We start from the raw sequence: 23,972 nt of genomic DNA, 5'->3' as shown, positions 1-23,972 counted from the left end.
TGAAAAGCTACTGCAGCTAACCAAGCAGTCTCGGTTTCCTATCCAAGCAGCTGAGCGTACCTTACGATGTTTTGGACATCTACATCGAATGCCTCTTTGTCTTTTTTCAAAAAAAAGTGAATCTTTTTGTCTTGTTTGTAGACGACTCTATCTAAATTTATTATCGTTACTATTTCTTCTTTTCCTTTTTGACAAAAAAAAAGAATTGGATTCATGGTACGAAATAAAATTTCATCTGACTGTACCTGATGACCCCAGCTATCACAGAAAAGGTAGTAAAAACAACAATTCATTTTCTTTTTCGTAAAGGTAAGGATACTAGTTAATCGTTGCTTCTAAGGTGCTGAATTTTTTTTTTTTTTTTTTTTTTTTTTACGCATGAATTTCTATAGTTTTCATACAATTTGCTGGATTTGCAGTTATTTTAACAGTCATATCTTTCCTTTTTTAGAATTTCAAATGTTATCTATAAAGCAATAGCACCCACTTTTGTAACATGCCTAAACTGTGACTTATTCGACGGAAAGATGCATATTATGTTATTTAGATTTAGCAGATGCACGATTAACAGACCTTTTATTGACTCTTAAGTGTTAAATAAAAATTGGAGTTTCGTTTATTTTGTTTAATAATTCTTAAAAAAAAAAAATCCGGAAATAAAAAGAGAGTAAGCCCATACAGTTTTCCATGTCCGTTGTGTAGTATATTCGTTATACTAAAGGAATCAAACAGAAACAGCAATGGAGAACGTCACCTTATATGCGGTTTTCAAAAGGATTAGTAAGTTCAAAACTCTTTTCTTCTATTTTTTTTGTGACTTTCACCTAAAGGAAAGCTTAATAATTCGTTCTGTGTTTTTTTTATGTATTTCTATAACAACACGTATTTTACCAGCTACTATGATGGCACCTAGTTAGTCTTCGTAATTTTCTTATTTGCCACACATGGCTGGTTTCTGCATAAGAACTAACTATACTATTAAAGTCAAAGCCTTTTAACACTTACAGTTGCTTAAAAAAAGATTTCCAACGATGATGAACAGCACAAGCAGCGACATCATGACGAAATGCTCTCATCACTTTAGCTCAGGCAAGGAGCATATTCAAGGGTCTCCACTAGAAAGGATAAGCGGAGTTCATCCCTTCTCTCAAGAAGACCAAAAATGTACATTTAAAAGAATTACGTTATCGTGGCAAGACAAGTATTTATCAAACTTTACCCCCCCCCCCCAGAAAGAGTTCCATAGATACCCTCAATCACAGCGAGAATTTATATTGCAATAAGAAGATACAGTATACACCTATAGTATAAGAATGCCATTTACACATAAAATTAGTTCTGAAGCAACTGAATGGCAGGCATGTCTGCAAGAGTGGGGAGGCAAGGGAAATGGGGATCCCCCCCCCTAAATTACGATTTTTCCACATTTTTGGGCACTTCGTATTCGAATGAAAATCAATGAAAAAAATCCGGCTTACATGTCTGCTGAGTATCTTTTCTAGAATATAATTAAGTGAAAAATAAAGTTCCATTGTTTGTGTACAAACATTTTTTAATGAGTATTTAGTAAAACAAAAAATAAATAAACAAAGACACCCCGATAAAATCACTGGCCGTTTCTACGACACTAACCGCAAAATGGAAGCAACATTTTTGCACTGTTTTATAGTAGGTAAATTACAACTATTTCGCAATTGCACAATATGCACCGACACCACGGGCTTAATTCAACGTCAAGGGGTTTATATCACAATTCATTCACAAGAAGAAAAAACTTCAAAAACGCCATTTTTCACTTAAACCGGTTTTATACAGTATTCGAAAACAAATGGTTCACTTTGGAAGACTTGTCATGGTAAATATAGTTTGAAAGGTGAATTCTTAACCAAAATTATGACATGGAAAAATGTAAGAATGACACCAATTTGCCAGCTCTTACTGATTTTAATCGGTTGAATAAAGACTTGGCTCAATAATACCTGTTTTAATGAAATTTCCTTTAAATAAGCTGAGCTTGTTGGCTGTTAAAAGGCCTAAGCTTTCCATAAGCAGAAAAAAATTGTTTCTTTTTTTCTTTTTTATCAACATTTATTTTTTTGTACTACGAAGTATTTTTTAAGCTTCAAAGATATGGCAGAGATAGTTTTCATATGTAAAGAGAGTTTGAAAATTGAACTGTACACTATAAATGCTAAATAAACCCGAATTTTTTCCCTTAAATACAAAGTTTTGGAGAATAATAAAAAAAGTACCCATAAAAAGATTCTGATACCCTGCTCTCAAAAAGTTTTTTAAAATTATCGCAATTTTTCTTTGATTAAAAAAAAAAATTTTATACTGGTAGACATATTTTTTTTTTACAATTGTAAGGTTAGTAAACAGACTGACAAGTTGGTATATCCTATACAAACGGACTGACAAAATACGTATTTCTAATTATAGCAAAAATAAAAGGTTTAGAAATAAACACATTTCTGGAGAACAGCATTCATCTGTGTATAATGGCAAACCACTAATAATCAGAATGGTACAATCTTAGATGATCACTTAAAAGCATGATAAATCTAACAATTCAGATGACCACCAAAGAGATCGTCAACATACGATGATTACATCAATAGATAAAACTGTCAATCGAACATTCTGCTGATACTGATTTTCCAAATCTCCTTGAGCAACACCAGAGAATAAAAGTGCATGAAAAATTTAGCAACCACATGATCACCAAAGAGATCGTTAGCTTAAGATGATTCTATCAATGGATCAAGCAGTCAATCGAATATTTTGCTGATACTGATTGTCCAAATCGCCTTGAGTAACACCAGAGAATTGAAAAGAAGGAGACGACCGCGCTTGTCGAACATCCGTATCCTGAGCAGGAAAAGATGGCTGACAAAGAAGTTCAACGGGGGTTTTTCTCAGCGTGAATTCATGTGAGTTCACATGCTCATGTGTTCTATCAACGTTGCCGATACTCAAATTTAATTGCTGATACTGATTGTCCAAATCTACTTGTGTAACACTAGAAAATTGAAAAGAGGGGGATGATCGTGCCTGTCGAGTTTCTGTATCTTGATTAGGAAAAGATGGCTGACAAACAAGTTCAACGGGGACTTTTCCTAGGTTAAATTCGTGTGTGGTTACTTTCTCATGTCTACGTTCAGAGTTTCCAATGCTCAGATCAGTTGGCATGTCAATGTCATTATTTGAATAATTGATATCATAACACTCTGTTTTTATATCTGGCTTCATTTCATAGTCAGTTTTGGGGTCAAATGTTGCTAATGGAGTTGTTGTAGGAGGCTGCATCCCTGCAGATGATTGTTGCATCTGCTGTCGAAGCATCGATATGTTTTTAATACTTTTCAATTCAGACGGGTTCCGTAAAAACCTGAAATAAAACACATTTATTACCAAACAAATTCGAACATACATATTTGTAATAATTTTCTTACGCCAATTGAGAGGGGGGGGGGTAGTTTTTCTTTATCATTTATTAAAGTGTAGTTTAAGTATTTTCCTCGCTCATGCTTAGGTTTCAAGTCTATCTCTTTGGACTAAAGTCTTATGATTAATTTATAAAAAATATATATTAAATTGTTTTATGGTGATAAGTGAATGAATGAGTTACTAATTTTGATTGACGAATCAAATAGTGAAAATCAAATTAAAACGGGTGAGAACATGATACGAAAGCTGAAGGAAATGTATACAATGCTGTTGTTTTCTTGTCCATTTTAAATTAATCCTTCATTGCTTGTAACAAGCCGTAAGGCTATGATAAACTTTGGAGAAGGCCCATTGTTATTATGGAGCAATGAAACAAAACCTCCTTTTTCCACTCCTTGTAACAAAACCTCCTTTTCCCACTTATTCACTCGTCTTTCTGTCTTCTTTTTCGTCAAGCCTTCTTCTCACTTAGGATTGTTTATTTTCCGGGTAATAGTGTGAGGTCATAATTACTGAGTAAAACAATTAGCTTGAATGTGTAATCGTCGTTAAACATGTAAGGGTTTTCTGTAGTGTGTCGAAAAGCAACATCTTGTCGCCTACTAGTTTTATACCCTTGGCAATAACTTATATAAAACATTCTAGTTATACAAGTCTTCTTTTCTTCTTTATGAAGAAAATAATTTTCTTCTTACTTCTTCTTTATTAATTCTTACCATTTATAAATTCATTTTCTTTTATTAATTCTTATTATTAGAATTAATTTCTTAATTTTCTGCTTTTTTCCTCATTTCTTTTCTTCTTATGTCTTCTTTTCATTACATTTTGCTTGCTCTTTTGTAACTGGTAATTAAGAAGTTAATCACAAGTTGTTGTTTTTTGTTCAACAGCCCTGAACAAAGAGACGGACTCTAAATGTGTTTTGAAGGCTTCATGTTCTTCGAATCTTTGATACATAGGTCTCAAATGGTCAAGTATGGTGCAATAACGGTGCAAGTACGGTGGAAAAGGAAAAAGAAAATGGAAAGAAGAGTGAAGCAGTGGGAAGAGAAGAGTTTTTTACATTGCTACATTGCTGGTCATTACATTCTATGAGTAGCCGTATGAATTATATATTTATGAACTGAAAAAAATGTTAATTTATTAAAATAATTTCCTGTTCATTTTATATTCAAGTATCTGCAGTTCAGTTTGTGTCTAGCGCTATCTTTTTTCTAAGTTTGCTCGTTTATTGGTTACACGACATGCCATAGAACAACAGGTTAAAAACTCTATTTGACAAATAATATTATACAATAATAATAAATGTAATAATCATAAATATTAAAATTATGTCCATTCACAAATATTATTAATGACATATATAAGAGCTTATATTATAATATAGTATAATAACAACTAATACCATCTTGAAAAAATTTGTTTAATATGAAAAAGTTTATATAACGCAAATTCTAGCTCCAGACTCTAGGCAAAAATGTGCTGAAGCAAAAATAGGATCAGAGATGAGTTTCTGCTTTTGGCAAAAGGGTATAATGTGTACACCAATATACATTTTTTTATAAATAGTCTATGTATTCCAAACCAAACTAGCCCTAATGAATCAATAATCCAAAGAAAAAAAGAGATTTTATAAGATAATCCTTTTACTTTCAGGAAACTTTGGATTGGATCAAGAGATTCTTGGACTTTCGATTAAAACATACATTTTAATTTGTATTTTCAATGAAAAATAATTTTCACTTTCAACGAGACATGATACAGATGTTTTAAAACATTGTCTGATATTGATATACCATATAATATTTCAAATTGGTCTTAATTATTATAAAATAAATTATGAAATAGCTTCAATAAATTTTTTTATAAACTAATACTTTTACTTTCAGGAAATTTTAGATCCATCATTATTATTATTTTACTACTTTAATTTCAGTTTGCATATATTTATTCGTTCTAATAAATAATTTATCTCGCATTAGAGAATTTAACTTAAACTGTCCTGTGCGTAACTTTTTAAAGCTATTGATGTTGAAATATCAAAAAAATAACGGGTCACTTACTGGTAGCAATGTCTTTCTCCTTGAACTTTCCTCAATATATTGACTCTGTAATAGTAGCGCAGTGCCCTCGACATTTTGTCGTAGTTCATAGAGGGGTGATTCTTCTGTATTCCCCATAGTTTTGCCAGTCCTGGGGGGTCAACAATTTTGAAAATGCCAGACTCGTGATGCTTCCAAGCAATGAAACGAGTATAACGAGCTTGATTGTCATTCAACAGTAGTTGCAAAAAATCCCAGAGAAGCCGTCCATCTGAAATAGGTATTTCAATATTAGTTATACGATTGGAAACTGTAACAGCTTTAAATGCAATCTAAAAATTTTAATTTGTTGTTTTTGAATAAATTAAAATAAGTTAATTATAATTAATAGAAAATTAATAAATAATATAATTATAAAAACAAAAATAACCCAGTCAATAATACAAAAATTTATATAACGGAAGGAGTAACTTTGGTATAAAGAGCAGAAAATGCTCAGAAAACAGACTGGGTAACAACAAAATGCTGGAATAGCGATACGTCTAAGTTAAACTATTTTAACGGCAAAATAAAGCCAAAGTTGGACTGGAATCACATTGGACAGCCAATGGTACTTGCAATATTACCTTTTGTTTACTATTATCATCAACATTGGAGAGTGCATCTAGTTAGAGCAGAACATACAGTAAATTCTGAGTCTATTATTTATTTACCAAGCAGTTAAGTCAAGCTCAGCACAATGATATTCTATTCATACTCAGTAAGAACCCTATTCACCTATATACCCATTAATATTCCAAGATATGAGGGTTTGTATATTTTCAGCCACTGGTTGTCAGTAAAGAAAAGACCGGTAAATAATAAAAATTATTACCAAAATCAAAGTGCAGTCAAGGTTACCTCTTCACTTGTGATCAACTTGTGATTGAGGCATTTGTCATAACTGTGAACAGCTTTTGTATTACCCTCTTCATAAAATATCACCACCAACGAAGTTGTGACGGTTTCTTTAATCTGCCCCAACAGTTTCAAAGTGCTGCTCCCAACCCACTTCTTCAATTCGTGGAAGATATAGAAGTCCCTCAGCTCTAAGTTGGGACTACAGGGAGGTATTGAAGGATGTCCCGTTGGAAATGCTCAAGGAGTCATCGGGTTATACAGGCACTGTGAGTATGAGAATTGTCGTGGATCCAGAAGTCAACAAGCCTCTGTTTCACTTTCAAATAACTCTCCGTAGACGTTGTAGTTTCAAGATAAGAATCTGCAGTTACTGTTGTTCCCAGCTCCATAAACCCTACAAGTTATGCACAATCGGTCTGAAAATCGTTTGAAGCCTTGACAGCTAACTTCAAATCGTTGGCGACGATATTTTATCTTTTTTAATTAAAGTTGTTTTTTTTTATTTAATTTCTGATCGTTTTTTGAATAATGCTGGGAAATCCAGTGCCCCTTCATGGAAAATTCTCTTCTTTCATGAAAATTCCTCCTTGGAAAGATTCTCCCACGTAACCTTCTCCCCCCGATCCCCCACCAGAAAGATCCCCCTGAAAACGTTTGCATACTTCACAATAACCAATAATTCCCAACAATGGGCAAAGTTCATAACTTGCAGCCCTTCCCCCGGGGACTAAGGGGAATTAAGTCGTCCTCAAAGACATAGTTATTAGATTTTTCGACTATGGTGAACAAAATGGCTATCTCAAAATTTTGATCCGGCGAATTTGCGAAAAAAATAAAGTTGGAGGGGGCCTAGTTGCCCTCCATTTTTTTTTTGGTCACTTAAAAAGGGTACTAGAATTTTGAATTTCCACGAAAGGGCCCTCTCACAACATTCTTGGGCCACTGAGTTGATACGATCACCCCAGGAAAAAAAAACAACAGAATAACAACAAAAAAACAAATAAACACGCATCCGTGATCTTTCTTCTGGCAAAAAATACAAAATTCTACATTTTTACGGATAGGAGCTTGAAACCTCTACGTTAGGGTTCTCTGATACGCTGAATCTGATGGCATGATTTTCATTAAGATCCTATGACTTTTAGAGGTGTTTCCACCTTTTTTCGAATATACGGCAAATTTTCTCAGGCTTGTAACTTTTTAAAAGTTGGACTAAACTTATATATTTAAAATCAGCATAAAAATACGATTCTTTTGATGTATCTATTGATATCAAAATCCATTTTTTAGAGCATCGGTTACTATTGAGCCGGGTTGCTCTTTACTTACAGTTCATTACCACGAACTGGTTGAAATTCTCAGAATAAAAGCAGTTCACATAAAAACTTAAACGCCTTTTTTTGGACTCTAACAATATTACGAAAATAATAGGACAAACCCTTTCATTTTGGGCATAGAAATTTGAGTTCACTACACACCATTCAATATAGAAGGTGAATCGTTCTTACGAGAGTTGAAATCCCCTCAGATGATTCTATTTTTACTAACTGATCTTTATTGTGATAAAAGATAGCTGGAGGGGATGGCCTTATCCAAGATATTAGTTGGGGGTATTTTTTATTCGGGGGGAGAAATCATCTTCATTCCATAAATATGAGTATTCTACACACCATTAGAAGGTAAATCGTTCTTACGGGAGTTGACATCTCCTTCTGAAGGCTCTAATTTCACTGGTTGATCCCCTTTTGTTTGCGATGAAGAATAGCTGGACGGTGACTGCGGAATAGATATTGAAAGAGTAGGGGGAGGAGAGCGTCTTGGACTCCCAGCTTCTCTACTGCTCTCTTCTGAGTCTGATTGACTTCCGCTGTTGCTTGAGCTCCCTATAAAAATTGAAGTAAAACTCATGAAACCAAAATTAAATACTTATGAAAAAAAAAAACAAAAAACGACAAAACATTAAAGAACAGCAAAGCCATTTTGTCTTTTACAAATTAGCTTTTTAAAATTCGAATTCCTTCTTACAAAAGAGAAATGTCATACTTAAAAAAAAAATTCTCCAGCTAACTTTAAGCCGTGGAATTGACCAAAATTTACCAAAATTTAAGCAACTTTAAAAAAAAAAAGGATTATTAAAATGCTACAAAAGGACCTATCAAATCGAAGATGAAGAGGAAACACTGTTTTTCATTGCTCCATTTTTGAAGATTCTAACGACTATAGCGGAGGAAAGCTTTTTTTTTTTTTTTTTTTTTTTAATATTTCCTTGGAATCCTGTAATGGTTCATAAACAGATATGCGATCCAAAAAAATGGGACGTTTGACTTAACAACGAAAATGTATCAGCAATTTGATCGATTTCAGAGAGGATCAAAAGGTAGTAAAATACTTTGCCTTTTAATGGCGTATCTATGATTTTTGTTTGGAGGGTGGGGGAAGTACAAAAACTTTTAAAGTAAATCAAAAATTTGCTCAAATGTATTTCTTTACGTCTTTACTAGTCTGGGAAAAATTCAGGGGAGAAGGGGGGGGGGGGGGGTCAAGCTCAGTACCTATCCCCTTGGATGCAGCCTTGCCGACCCGAATTGTCTCGTTTGATGAGTATAATAGCAGTCTCACCAGATCTTTAGTAAAATTGAGCTATTATTGGTCATTATTCTAATTATTTATATTTTATTTATTCTTATTATTATTCTTATCCATTAGCTTCATCATTAAAATTGAGCTATTCATTATTGGTGTTGTTACAGTTGTTCTCCTCAGAATTGTTGTTTGATTAGTTTTAGCTTTGTTTATTCCCTATATTCCTCTGTATGCATTTATATAAGTATAGAGAGTATCAGTAAATTATTGTTTATTGAGCCTCTAGAGTCCATGGAATGAACCAGTTGTTTTTTTGTTGTTGATTTTTTTATCTTTTAAAACAAAATTCAATCCATGTACCGCTTCAATTCCGTAAGAATAAAATCATGAGTTTGGCTTCTGAGATTTCATTTCTCGACCTCTCAGCCACTTTAGTGAAAACAAAACGACCCTGATATTGAGTTTAAATGAACCTTCACTTAGTTTTTAGATTATTTTGTTGTTTCTATTTTCCACAGTAAGTCTATAACTGTTAATTGCGTTCTTTCTTTACTTTACTTTTTCTCTACTTTTACCCTGCTTTTTTGTACTTTCTCATGCAAAAAGCAAAAAGCAAACTTTCGCATTCAAACCGATTAGGGTTCGCGTAGCGCAGGTGCCGATCTCCTGATTCTCAGCCCTCGGCCGGGGTGCAATGCGTGGTTGGGGGCAAGCCATCCGACGCTTTCCCGTGCTTTTCCCTAGATTTCTCTAGGTACCCATTTGAAGCTGGGTGGACTTTTGGCTTGTCTTACGGGGAAACGCCACTAACCCTCGTCCTAAACCAAACGGTCGGCACCACCGAGATTCGAACCAGCGACCCTTCGCTCGTGAGTTTGGCGCGTTAACCACTCGGCCACGGACGGACTTTCTCATGGATGAAAAATAAATCGAAAAGCACTAAAATATACTTAGAAACAAGAACAATTTATTGGAAAGGAGGGGAGTCAAACACAACTCAGAATGATGATGACTATGCTTAGCATCCTTCCGTATCTTCTGACCTCAAAACAGAAGTACCTAAAAATTACTTCTTCGCAGAATTTAGTTTAAAAGGTAAATTTGACATTTCCAGCAACCGCCTTCAAGCTGAAAGAACTGTAATTCCCCAAAACTTAAGCAGCGTGGTTGAGAGGCCAATCTTTTCCAGGCTGCTAAGAAACCACTGCCAGAGATGCTACAATTTGTGTTGCCACTTATTTGCCTTTAATAGTTTATTTTTGGTTACCTCTCAAGAAATTTAGGAATGTACTTTTTTTCATTGACCCGTACTTTACCTTCAGATTTCATAGTAATGTTTTGTGTTTTTAAGGTTTTTTTTATCAAGCGCCCGTTTGCTTTTTAAATAAAGCTAACTCGTAGCGACATCTTTGAAACAACAAACTAATTTTTCAGATAGGACTACCCTCGGATTATTTTTTTTTTCACAAAAAAGAACAAAATCCTGTTTGGTTTTTATATTTTTAGAAGAAAAACAGACACATGAGGTTTATATACGTGAGGGGCATGAAAATTCACCATAAAGTTTCGTAGAACATGTGATAAAGTTAAGAAAATAAGTGATCAGCAGGGTACTCAAAGTTGTTTACAATTTGCCTATTTTTCCATTATTTGTTCTGAAAAATCTCGAAATTTATAAAAGTTATATACAGTTTAAAAGTTATTTCTTGTTTAGACATTAAAAAATGTCTAAACATCTTATTTAAAATATCTTTTTTAAAAAGAACTAAAATAAAAAGATCAAACCAATACATATATATATACCACTCAATAATCAACATATCTTATCATAAAGTAGAATTTGTATGTATATACTGGTTTGGTTTTTCCATCTTTTATTATTTTTCATTTTAGACTTTATCCCTTTTCTCCTTTTTTTATTGTAAATTGTTACAATTTTAGATTATTTCTATTCCTAACACTGAAGACGCCTAGTTTTATACAGGCGATATATTCACTATTATTGTTTTCCTTTCTTTCTTTTTTCTACTGGCAGAGACACCTTGTTTTTTTCACGAAATTTTTCTTTGTTTTGTTACGGTGGGCCAGATCGGCTTTTGTCTTTTATTAGCACTCTTTTATTTTGTATGTTATTTGTTTAATGGTTTATTTTATTTTGTTTAATGGTTATTTTTTATTTTTTATATACGTGTTAATTTGTTTAAGCTGGTCATTTTTTACCATTGAAACTACCATTTGAACTACCAATGAAACACTTTTTTGCCATTGATAGAGGGTTCAAAATGAGAAGCTGAAATATTGGAGTTTTATAATTATGTGTGCAAAAAAAATTACTTGAACTATAAATGGAGAGTCCGTGTGATCTAAAAATTTAGTTATACTTATGTCTTTTAAGTCTACTTCGCTTTCCATTGGGTATTGAGGAGGGAATTTTTCTTTTCGTTCAAACATAAGGTTATAACGAACACTCCCCTTTGATTACTAAGACTTACCAGCAAGGCTCCCGTTTGAATTAACAAACGTAGGTGGTTTCGCATCTGTCGGCGAATTTTGCTTCTGATCCGAAATCGCTACTGATGTTGTTTGCTGAATCAGATGATTTAAGCTATTTGTTTCGGACAAAAAGAACGGACTCCTTGGTGGCCATTGAGCAGAGTTGGGGGTTTTGGCGGAAGCTGGTGGGGACATCATCCCTTGACCTCCCTGTGGAAAAGGCATGAATGCATGTTGTTGAGGGGTTAAAGGACTTGCAGTTACACCTCTACCGTAATAAGGCACTTCTCGCAATAGCATTTGCAGCACATTGAAAATGACATCTCCAGCACCTCCTGTTCTTTCAGACAAATCAGATTTTGTGAGCAAGCATAGTGCCTTACCTATAAAGATCAAGACTGTAAAAATTATCGGTAGAAAATCAAAATAACTTATTTGCCACTAACTTTTAGACTTTCCCCACTTTTCTTGCAATTTCAGTTTATTTTGATTTTTATATTTTAATTAAGTAAGAGAGAAAGAGACAGAATGACATGGGCTGAAAGAATAAAAGTGTTTGATATATAGACCTGTACGTGAGGAGTAACCTGTGATAATTATAGCCAAAAATCTGGTTTAAATGGAAACCGGTTTAAATGGTAATCATAAATATGGAAAGTTTATGAAGTTTAAAGTTACCCACCAAAAGTTATAAGTTTGCGAAAATATGTCTGATTTTCGAAAAAGGGGTAAAACCCTCGTAAAAGAGTAAGTAATATTGATGATAAGAATGTCATCAAATTCAGTATATCAGAGAACTCAAGTGCCGAGGTTTGAAGCTCCTGTCTACGAAATACAAAATTCTGCATTTTTTTCGAGAAAACTGATCACAGATGCGTGTTTATTTGTTTGTTTGTTTTTATCCCCCATGGCTGATCATATTGAAGCAAGACATTATGTAAAATTAATTGCCAAGACTACACTATCTTCCCATCAACAAACCCAACGAACCCACGAACAGAGCAATTCCAATTTTTTCAAAATTATTTTTTCTAAAAAAAAACAGTGATAGGTAGTATCTATAAAAAGGCCGCCTGTGCATAAAAAATATTTCGGCTACCTTACCAATGTCCATTCTTTGGGGCAAAGAAAACAATTTAGTAAAAATCAAAACATAGACTAAAACACTATTAAACATACAATAAAACAACGGACAATATAGAACAATAGGATTAAAAATGGAATTCAAAGAATCCATTATTATCCACAAAGAGTCCCCCCCCCAAGAAATTTCAGCTACTAATGATAAAACAGGTTATTTATTCAAACAGTATCGTATCAATATACTGACATGTAACGTGGTACCTTGTATAGTTAATATTCAAAATATCCTTTTATTGATTCTATTTTAGATTGTGCAGCTTAGAAAATTAAAACTATAAAAAATAAGAAAAAGAGTTCTAAATAAGATAATAAAAACGTGGGTTTAAATCAGAAGTTGGGAAATTTGACAACATCAAGGGGCAGAAACAGGCACGTAAGCAGGAATTTGTTTTTTGGCGGGGGGGGATCCTTCAAATCCCTTATTCTGTGAGAAGTATCAGAAAATTACGGGAAAACAAAAAACATCGTGAGATTTCGGAGGGGGGCCGGAGACCCTCCTGCGTACGTGCCATGGCAAAAGAATGTACGATACGGAGTCTTAGAACCTCTACAATTATACCTCAATATGAAACACTACAATAACCATAATTTTCGACGAAACACCTTAAATTAGGGTGTTACACAACCCCATATATGCAGTCGTCGTATTTACGGGGAAATGGCCAGCCAAGTGAACAGCTACAAGCTCAACATATCGTTTGCAAATAGAAGACACAGAAGGCTTTGCCATCTTCACTGGAAATTTGTTTTACTTTTGGGCAAGATTAAAGAAGGAAATTTACATCAAGACTTTGAATGAACTTTTTCAGTGAGCTCTCTCTGAAAACAATCTAGTGAATAATTCAGAAGTTCATTATTTTGTGAATAGTCTGAAAAGCTATTTATTTTTTTGTGCATAAATACGCTAGTTTCAATTATATTATTTTAGTAATTCTACTGATGACGATCACTGTATATCTGATCGAAATATCTGGACTTTTGTACCTGTTTTTTTCACTGTCTAAATAAATGGATTTATTCCCATTTGAAAATTTATTTGTTCCTAATAACCATAACTAATCTTAAATAGTCACGATACCATAGCTTGTACCGCTGATAAATGATGATACGACCAAATAGAATGGGAAATGCAGTCTTCGGCGGTTTAACATGCCAAGATGAGGGTTTGAAAACTACCTGCGCCACTAACAGTGTAGTGTCTGGCGACTTCGTTCCAAAGGAAGAAAATTTCCAAAAAAAATTATATTTAGTGTAATTAATCTGAATATTATATGACTCAAGCTGAAATATCCCTGTAAGCGTTGCTCATAAGTTTTGTTTTCTAGAATTGTTTTAAGTTAAATTCCAGTCTGTAAAAATGGGCCTGACTTTAAGCTGGTAGGCCTACTAGGCTACCAGGGCAGGGGGCCTTCCCCTTGAATTCCAGGCTATTTAACTTCCTTTTATTTTCAAATAAAGGAAAGGATAAGCATTCAGTAGTTTATGCCAAACAAAATCAGAAAGCGCCAGATGGGGCTGGGGATTTTCTTTTCGACACTAGTCGGCACTGCCAATCTGCACTCTTACAAGCTTTCCATGCTCTGTGGATAATAATTTATGGTTGACATGAGTGCAATCTTCGTAGCAGGTCCGTATCCAGGAGGGTACCTCGTTTTAAACCCCTCCCCCAAGGAAACTGTCCGATTCATATAAAAGTAGCAAAAATACACGTAAACAAATGTTTGTCACGCTTTGTAAGATTTTTCTTGTAAGCCTCCATACAATCAACCCCCCTCCCAAAGAAAGAAACCCATGAATGTGGCCCCGCTTATTGGTATGCTGTTTTCTATATGAACAGGTACGTTAGCAGGGAGATAAGCTTAAGGTCGATTCTCAAAAACATCAAAATTTAAAAATAAATATCCTAGGTTCATAAATTTACTAGACCTCATGACTGTATGCCGGAATGCATCGTAGTATATACTTTAATGTATATACTTTAATATTTTTTTAATGAAATGCTGTTTCAAGACGAGATGTCAATTTTCCTTATAAAAAATTTCCACTTATATACACACACACACACACACACACACACACACACACACACACACACACATATATATATATATATATATATATATATATATATATATATATATATATATATATATATATATATATATATATATATATATATATATAATATATATATATAGCGAACATTTATTTTATTATGGATAAGATAAATTGCATTAACTTTTAAGTTTTCTCAACTAAGCAAGAATCTTCTGTTTTTAAAAATGGTTTCCGTCAAGTTTTCCAGAATAAATTTCAGCTTCCGCATTTCTAAAATTTGTGTCTTTGCCAAAATATCCGGAAGATAAAACTTGTTTCATTTGGAAATGAAAACACACATTGAAAAATACAAGGAAGTGTTTAATAAATTGCACAAATAAAATAACGCCTAATCTAGTTATCTAAAATGTGATTGAAACACAAAATATAGGTCAGAACAAAAGCTTAATCATGGAAATTTATGGGGAAGGGGAGCAAGTTCTAAGAACAGCTTACATTTACCAAGATTTAAATGGGAATGCTTCTCATTTTTTTATTTCTATACATATTTCGAATATATTTTTGCTCCCCATGAAGGACTATTACCTCTCTGGCCCCCTTCCCCATTCCACGGATCAGAACGACTTGAATAGTAGAGGAAAATAATTTCGAATAAGCAATTTCTTAGACCACACTGTCTTTCCATTCATAACTCAAATGAAAACACACTATTTTTTTCATTAAGTTTTTATTTAATATTCACTGTCTTAATGACAAATTTACCCGTTTTTAATATATTTATGTTTCGATTAGACATTGATTTCAATTTACAATTGCTTTCAGCACCAGAAAAGACAGCTAAGAGTTTTGGAAGTGATTTTGTCCTATAATAAACTCATCGGCATTGCTTTTTCTACTTGATATGGCAATGAATTAAATAATAAGGCAATAAATAAGATAACATAAAATACTAAATAAAATAGCAGCAATATAATATTTAAAATGATAAAAACATTTTGTTTAAAGATCAACGATGGAAACGTCTTCGAGAAGGATATGTTTCGTTTAGGATCTTAAGGCCTTCTGCCACCACTGATCTAGGCATTACTGAGGCGGGAGTTAGGATTTGAGCCCCTTCAACCGTTACTGTAAAAGGTTATATGAACAGTCGTTTTTTTGGCTACCTATTAATGGGAGAAAATAGATAAATAAGTCACTTCACATGGAGTATTACCCCCTCTCCTATTAAAAAACGGAAACACGGGGCACAGGCCCACTTTGCATTAATAACTGTTAGTCAATTGGATTACGACGCAATTATTTTTTAAATAATCAATGAAATAACCAATAGTATGGAATAAAGAAGAAAAGATTGAGGAAAGTGCAAGAAAATTCTATTACTACTTAATACTAGTAATAAAATTTTACTGTTAATCAACGCATCACAGTAGAAAGTCTTCTGATATAAACCCATCTGTGCAAACTCCTCCTCCATTCCACTCTACTTGAAACTCTATATTTCGTTCTTTCTTGCGAAGCAGGGGCACCAACCTCCTTGATTTTAAAGAATACATCTTTGGTAGTTTCATTGAAAAACATAAAAAAAAAATCACCCCCCTTAAATTTTGAGAAAAATACCTTTCTTGTATCTTCCACTAAGAACAAATTCTTACCCCCCCCCCTCCAATACATTTTGGTAAATTGATGTCCCTGCCATGAGGTATCCACTTCCCTTAAATGTTTTCTTTTTAACTCTTCCTCTCCATATGAGTATGTTCTGTTTACGTTTAGCCCTGTGCAGAACGCCCAGATTTTCTTCATGTTCTGGTTATTCAATTTTATTGCAGGGGTAATGACTAGGCAAATTTACGATTTATTGATGATTGGTAATATGTCATTTCTTTAATACCACTGGAAAGTAATATGCTAATCCCAAATACTCTTTTAGGGCCCGTATACGCGTTCTTTGGAAAAACATAAGCATTGATTCAGTTCAATTTACTTTGTCATATTTTTTTTCTGTTTTTGTTATTATTGCTTTCACAGTATTCCCTTACGAGTTAGTTTTGGTGTGTTGTTGATTAATTTTTTAATTTTGAATTACGAGCTACAGTAAATTATTGTACTATCAAAACGATTATACCTTTTTTTGTATTTCAATTAATTCTTAGACAAATTTAAGTTCCATACACATTGAATATTTTTCCTAGAATTGAATATCTTAATTTAGCATCATGCTTGATATCACTCGCCCTCTTTCACTCGCAAATTCCTTGGCAACATATCTGATAAAAACTGATTTTTTTTTACAGATACTCAAATTAAAAAAAAAGGTTAAATCACCTTTTTCAAATTTAAAGAAATAGCGGTAATTAAGGATCAATGAAAAATAAATAAATAAATATAAATAGGGTATGATGGATGCTGATCTCACGCTTTCACCGACTTTTCACATACTTTTCATATAGAAGAATTTCCTTACTTTTTATGTTTTGACAAATTCACCCTACCCAAGAAAAACTCATGTATTAGTTTCAGTTTTTCTGATTCATATTGCCTGACTCCTTTTCTATAGTTACTCCCTTGTGTTAACTCACAGAAATAAACAACCAGGTCAAAAAATCATGGAAAGAGATTAGAAAATGCATTAAAAGGTCTTTAACCTCTAAAATAAAAGTCTATTCAGCATTTTTTTCAAACATTTCCATTAAGATGCCAAAACCACAAAAAGACTTTCGACCCTCTAATTTGGGCTTAACCAAGGAAGGAACAATTTGTCTAGCAACTGAAGATTATTTTACCATTCATTTGGAACCTTTCTTGGTCAACTGTGGGGATATCAAATTCCTGCTCACACCAACGGAGAAAAAGGTTGACGTCGTCACGCATCCACGTACGGGGGTCAGCAGCTGTAAAATTATGATTAATTAGACAAGAAAACAAAATAATAAAAATTTAAGACAGAATCAAGATTTGGGTAGCCTGCCCCTATCAATTAGTAAATCGAACAATAAGAGAACTATAAAATTACAATTGGCTAATAGAATTTTTTGATGAAAACGAGTGAAAATGTGCACACACACACACACGGAAATGCTAAATTAGTCCGAATTTTTTGAACAATTTCTGCAATTTGTGCTAGTAGAGTTCAAGAAAACCTGGCAACCATGACTCAGTTTTTGATCGCAGTACACTAAAAAGTAAATATTTTATGTGAAAAAAAAAAAAAACTCTTTTTTGGTACTTCATGTTTACCTAGTCAAACAGTTCGTGGTGCTGAACTGTAATCTGAAAGTGACTGGTACTGAAAGTAAGCCAAACTTTAAGAAAGGATTCTTGATTAAATATATATATATATATATATATATATATATATATATATATATATATATATATATATATATATATATATATATATATATATATATATATATAATATATATATATATATATGCATAAAAATGTATTAAAATTTACGGCTTACGGTGATTTTAAATATGAACAATACACTAAGCAAGGTTGCCCACCAAAAGATATGAACCTAAAAATGTGCTCTGTACTCTAAAAAGCACCAAAAATTTCCCTAAAGGGGGCATCATCTGGTTACTAGTTACATCCCCAAATTCGACATAATAGAGAACCCTGTTGCATAGGTTCCCTTATACTACCAACAAAATATGAAATTTGTTATTTTTTCGAGAAGGATGATCACGGAGGCGTGTTTATTTGGTTTAAGTTGTTTTTTTTACCAGGGGGGATCGTAGCGACCAAATGGATCCACAACACCAGGAGATGGCTCAATCGAACTGAACTTCAAAGTTCTATTGTCCATTTTAAGTAGCCAGAGATTGTGCTAAAGTAAAATGGCGTTCTCTCCCATCTGGTGGTGCAAAACAAATTGTGGCCCAAAAATGGGTGGTCATACATGTGTTTTTCCTCCGGAAAGGAGAGAAAGAAATTAGATTTCCTCAAAATATTCCATCAAAATATACAACCATCAACTTAATCCAATTAAATATATTATGAAATAATATAAACTGATCACACAGCGAACATTGAACACTCATCCAATAAAAAAATAACAATAATAATAGTTGGAGCTTATCCTATCATCTTGTCAAACACAATTAATCGTATGCAAAATATTCAAATGCCTATCAAATGATCAGAAATAATTGCGGAAGGTCCGCTATTGATATTATGACATAAGATTAAAAACATGGGACGAAATATCATTAAATCTAAGCTTCTAGCTAGCCTGAAAAAATCAATGTTAAATCCCTAAATAAAATTCAACGACAATCGACATAAAAACGTTCCACAGTTTTTAGCATAAAATAATTAATTGAACAAGGTGTACTATTGGTATGATGACATTAGCTTGAAAAATGGAGGGGTTGGTCTCAGTTGTTAGCCAGTTTGAAAAAAAAAGAAGAAGAAATATACTTGAATCTCTAAATAAAGTCCCATGGTAATTGATATAACAACATCCACAATATTCGGCACGAGAAAAAGAAAGGTAGAAGGGGGGGGATGAAAACATTCCATTGATTCTCACTGATGAACCCACTGGCAATTCTGCAAGGATATGACTTTATTCTGACCGTACAGTTTTAGCACCAAATATGACTTAAACCAAGTTCTGCAGGTCTTAATGGAACGGACTACAAAATTAAAATAAATACAAACAAACAAAACCAAAAACAAGATTTTGCTAGTTTGGATTTGACCACGGATTCTAGTTGTCTCTTTATTAGACAGTTTGTCTAAAACCGGGGCAGCTTTAGTAGCAAGATTATTAGGCTGATTAGCTTCTCTAAAACGGTAGATGTGCAGGAATGTTGTATCGACAAAATCATTAGTTTGCTTTAGTTTTTTAACTGCATCTAAGATGGAAGCAGTTAAGCTGGCAACGGCTCCATGCGATTACATTACTACTTGAACATCTACACTATCTACGGGCATTTCTGGTTCATAGTGTTTTATTTTCGTTTGACGGATGTGGTTAAGAGATTGCTTTATCATCCCAAATTTAGTACATTTTAAGAGATGAAATAATAACTTTCACCAATGATGGTTCCACTTGAATCTCTAAGCGAACGTTAGAACTCAGTAACATTGCACGATACGTCAACATCCCTAAGCCTTCTCACTATCTTTGAATTTTTCTTGCCTCATCAAATTTAGCTCTGCCGGCGATATTATGACATTCATCATGCGAGCCATAACAGAAAACCCTGTACTGGCAACACTATACTGGCATTGAAAGTCACCAAATTTAACGGAAAGGAACCTGAGAGAAGCATTAGAAAAAATAAGGTAGCAGCTCAAACAGATGTAGCTTTTCTTTAAAATTGCAGTTTTCTTTGAGAATCAACAGACTGTTAATGTTAGAATTTTCACAAGAGAAAAAGTTTGTCAAATCTAGTTTATTATGCTAGTTTTGCTTATTTATCACCATGGTTCAACGTGGCAGCACTGACAAAAATTTGATACTGTCCGAAAAACTTTACAATTTTTAAACCAAAAGAAAAATCTAAGGAAATCACGGCTTTTAAGTATGAATTGACCTATGAGCTCAGGGAGGAGAGACAGAGGGGGATATTTTAATTTCCTTGATACTTTGGGCAAAAGTTGCAAGGTTCAATTTCAGCCACAAGAAAATATTGTCTTTAATAGATCAGATTGAAAGTGAAAAGAACAAGAAAAATAATAGAAAAACATGAAAGACAAGAATGACCAGGATATTTACCTAAACAGGATGGCAGTCTTGACTTAACATCAATAAGTGGTGAAACAGGAGGGTGAGATGAAGCTCCAAGCTGTTGATACCGCCACATCACATCAGGGTTAAAGAGCCCGAGTCGGTCGAGATGAAGCGGCGATAGCGGGAGTAAACCATTCGGAATTAACCCAGGATTCTTCAAGGGGGGAGGTTTTACCGCCGGCACTTTCATCTTTTTGACCTGCCTAGAAAAAAGATTTGCCAAATTCCTCAACTGTGTTAAGACTGGAACGCATATAGTCACGTCACTTAGGCATTGTCGCTTGATAAGATTTGTTGTATAAGATCTTTAAATGAATGACGAGAAAGCGAGAAAAAACACAAATTGAAGCTTCATGAAGCTACTGAAACTTCACTTAACTTGCGAGATATTTACAAGGATATATATTTTGGTAAAAAAAAAGGATTGTTTTAAAAGTTTTAAGGAAGGAGATCTTTGTAAATAAGTTGTAAAGGCTCTTTCGAGTTTGACATTCAAACCAACGTTTAAATAATATTAGCAGAGAGACTGTGAATTCTAAACACGAACACATCTAGCTTTATATAAATGGCAAGTATTCAGAAGTCATAGCCAATCATTAGTAACCAAAGCCAGTAATTCTCCCAAGCACTATTAAAAATCAGAATTGAGCTGTTGTCCGATCATCACAAGAGAGTATACCCTCTTTTGTCTCAAGGCTGCTGGACCAAGCTGAAGCTTTCAGGAAAAAGGTTTTTTTGGGATGGGGTTTGTAATTTTGTGTTTGTGAGAAGAGGGCAAAATATCGGTACTTGTGTATTATTCAGAACACACTCAATAAGTGAAGTTAGGTTCCTTCGCGAAACAAACTACGATGCAGGTACATTTTATGAGAAAATCCGGTTCCATAGCCACAAAGATAAAACTCAGAGACAAAAGGTTAGGTTAGGTGAAAATTCTAAGTTGTAATTTTACAATTTTCCTAATAAAGTATTATACTTTCATCATATTTTGTTTTATTTCATTAGCTTTATCTAAAGTTTGGGTTGCATAACGGCGCATTAGGGGGGGAGTTGCATTATATCAAAAATCTAACTTAACCCAACCTTACCACCTCTACATATAAAATATTTAATTAAAATGTACATGCATCGCAGTTTGTTTCACGAAAGAACCTAACTTCACTTATTGAGTGTGTTCTGAACAATACACGAGTACCGAAAAATATTTCCATCAGTCTTCACAAACGGGTGTACGTAGCAGTTTTTATCATACCTGTTATCCGACAGGCTATTTGGCTAGTAGATGAATATTTCACTTAATTTGCAACAGGCGCCTAAAAGTGTTTTTTGACTGGAGTTATGAAGAGCTGGTCTACCAAGCTTCAGATAATAACTTAAAAAAGAGAAAAGCCTTAAAAAGGTATTACAGTAGCGTCAAATTGTTTTAAAATATATAAAAAACGTAAAATTGTTTCATCTTTTGAGAGGGCATAGTTACACTGACCCATTTCTCCCTACCAATTTGGTGATTTTCTTCATGTTGGGATTACAAAAGTACTTTTTCCGTCCATATACTCGGAAAATGTTGTCAAATTTCCACCCTATGAGTAAAAGTGCCTAAAAGAATCAAACAGTTCGTGGTAACGAACTGTAAGTGTGGAGCGACCCGGCTTAATAGTAACCGAAACTCTAAAAACGGAGTTTTGATACCAATACATATATAAAAAGAATCTGCTTATTATGTTGATTTTAAATAAATACCTTTCATTAAGTTTAGTTTTACCGATTAAAGGCTACGAGTCTGAGAAAATTTGCCTCGAAAAAAAGGCAAAATATTCCCTTAAAGTATTAGAATCTTAATGAAAATCCCACCATCAGATCCAGCGTATTAGAAAACCCTACCTCAGTGGTTAAATTTTTTTTTGCCAGAAAGAAAAAACCACGGATGTGTTTTTATTTGTTTCTTTTTTTCCAGAGGTGATCGTAACGACCCAGTGGTCCAAGAATATCGTGAAAGCGCTGATTCGAACATAAATAAAAAGTTCTCGTGCCCTTTTATGTGAAAAAAAAATTGGTGGGCAACCTGGCCACCTCCCCCACCTTTTCCCCCAAATTCATCCGATCAAAATTTTGAGATAGTCATTTTGCTCATCATAGTTGAATAACTCAATAAATATGCCTTTGGATACAACAAGACCCCTCTACAGCCCCAGGGGACAGGTCTTTAAGTCATAAAATTTTCCCATTGTTTACACATAGTATTTGTATTGTAAAGTATGCATACATTTTCGGGTGGGGGCGAATTTTTTGCTGGGGGTTGTTCCTCGGGGGAATTTTCTACGGGAAGGGGGTGAACTTGTCAAGGGGAATTAACCAAAATTTCTATACAAATTTTTTTCAAATGTCTTGCTTTCTCTTTTCCGTCTCAATTTTACGCACGGAGTTGTTAAGGGTAATTGTCCAGGGAAAATTCTCACTGGGATTCAATTGTCTAGAGGATATTTCCGTTGGGAGGGGAGTTTCTCAGTGAAGGTGGGGCCAGATTTATTGGCATTACTTAAAAACGATCAGAAATCAAATTTAAAAAAAACAAGTTATTTGTACTGAAAGTAAGGAGCAACAGTAAAACTTAAAACGAACAGAAATTGTTACGTGTATGAAGAAGATTGCCCCCTCATCAACACCTCACTCTTTACGCTAAAGTTTGAATTTTGTCCCAATTCTTTAAGAACGACTCCTGAAACACAAGGGTCTAATTAGAACAATAAGAAGCTTTTTTAAAAGTATTAAACAATTCTCACTGGGATTGAATTGTCTAGAGAATATTTCCGTATGGAGAGGAATTTTTCAGTGAAAGTGGGACCAGATTTCCTGGCATTACTTAAAAACGATCAGAAATCAAATTAAAAAAAACAAAGTTTTTGTACTGAAAGTAAGGAGCAACAGTAAAACTTAAAAAGAACAGAAATTATTACGTGTATGAAGGGGATTTCCCCCTCCTCAACACGTCGCTCTTTACGCTAAAGCTAGAATTTTGTCTCAATTCTTTAAGAACGACTCCTGAAACACAAGGGTCTGATTAGAACAATAAGAAGCTTTTCTAAAAGTAGTATTTAAAAAATTTAGCGTAATGAGCAAGGTGTTGAGGAGGGGGCAATCCCCTTCATACACGTAATAATTTCTGATCGTTGCAAGTTTTGATGTTGCTCCTTACTGCCAGTACAAAAAAACTTGTCTTTTTTTTAATTCAATATGAAAAGAAAAAACATTTTAAGGAAAAATAAAGCTATTTCTACAGGCTTTATTTTCTTAATCACGCTGTCGGACAACACTTCATAAAACAGGAAGCCCAACCTTGCATTTCCGTCTTTCAAAATATTATACTTCAACAAGCGTATATAACTAAATTGAAATTCTTTTGTACCATCTGGCTATCTCTTTTTTTTACCATTCTTCTTCAAGCTAAGAAATCATGTAAGCATGAGATACAACACCGGAAATACCATCGTGACGCCCGGTTTCTACCCTGACTACCATGGTATTAACAAAACCCTTGTGGGTATAGATACGGGATACAC

At 33.8% G+C, this 23,972-nt stretch overlaps 1 protein-coding gene across 2 annotated transcripts in view; it reads right to left on the bottom strand.

Moving 5' to 3' along the window:
• Positions 1-1,531: 1,531 nt before the first annotated feature.
• The window catches only part of LOC136038036 (ets DNA-binding protein pokkuri-like), a 54,390-nt gene continuing 31,949 nt past the window's right edge, over positions 1,532-23,972 (bottom strand). The window contains exons 2-7 of one of the 2 annotated variants that reach the window (XM_065720983.1): positions 20,401-20,618; positions 17,450-17,557; positions 11,468-11,851; positions 8,063-8,275; positions 5,514-5,763; positions 1,532-3,391 (exon numbers count right to left, since the gene is read on the bottom strand). In XM_065720983.1, coding sequence (XP_065577055.1) covers positions 2,764-3,391; positions 5,514-5,763; positions 8,063-8,275; positions 11,468-11,851; positions 17,450-17,557; positions 20,401-20,605 — 1,788 coding nt within the window. In that variant the 5' untranslated portion in view covers positions 20,606-20,618 and the 3' untranslated portion in view covers positions 1,532-2,763. The remainder of the gene's footprint in view (positions 3,392-5,513; positions 5,764-8,062; positions 8,276-11,467; positions 11,852-17,449; positions 17,558-20,400; positions 20,619-23,972) is intronic. The other variant, XM_065720990.1, reaches the window with a different exon arrangement.

The sequence above is a fragment of the Artemia franciscana genome, chromosome 2 (assembly GCF_032884065.1).
Source record: "Artemia franciscana chromosome 2, ASM3288406v1, whole genome shotgun sequence".
NCBI lineage: Eukaryota > Metazoa > Arthropoda > Branchiopoda > Anostraca > Artemiidae > Artemia > Artemia franciscana.
This window is presented reverse-complemented; position numbering and strand designations above follow the sequence as displayed.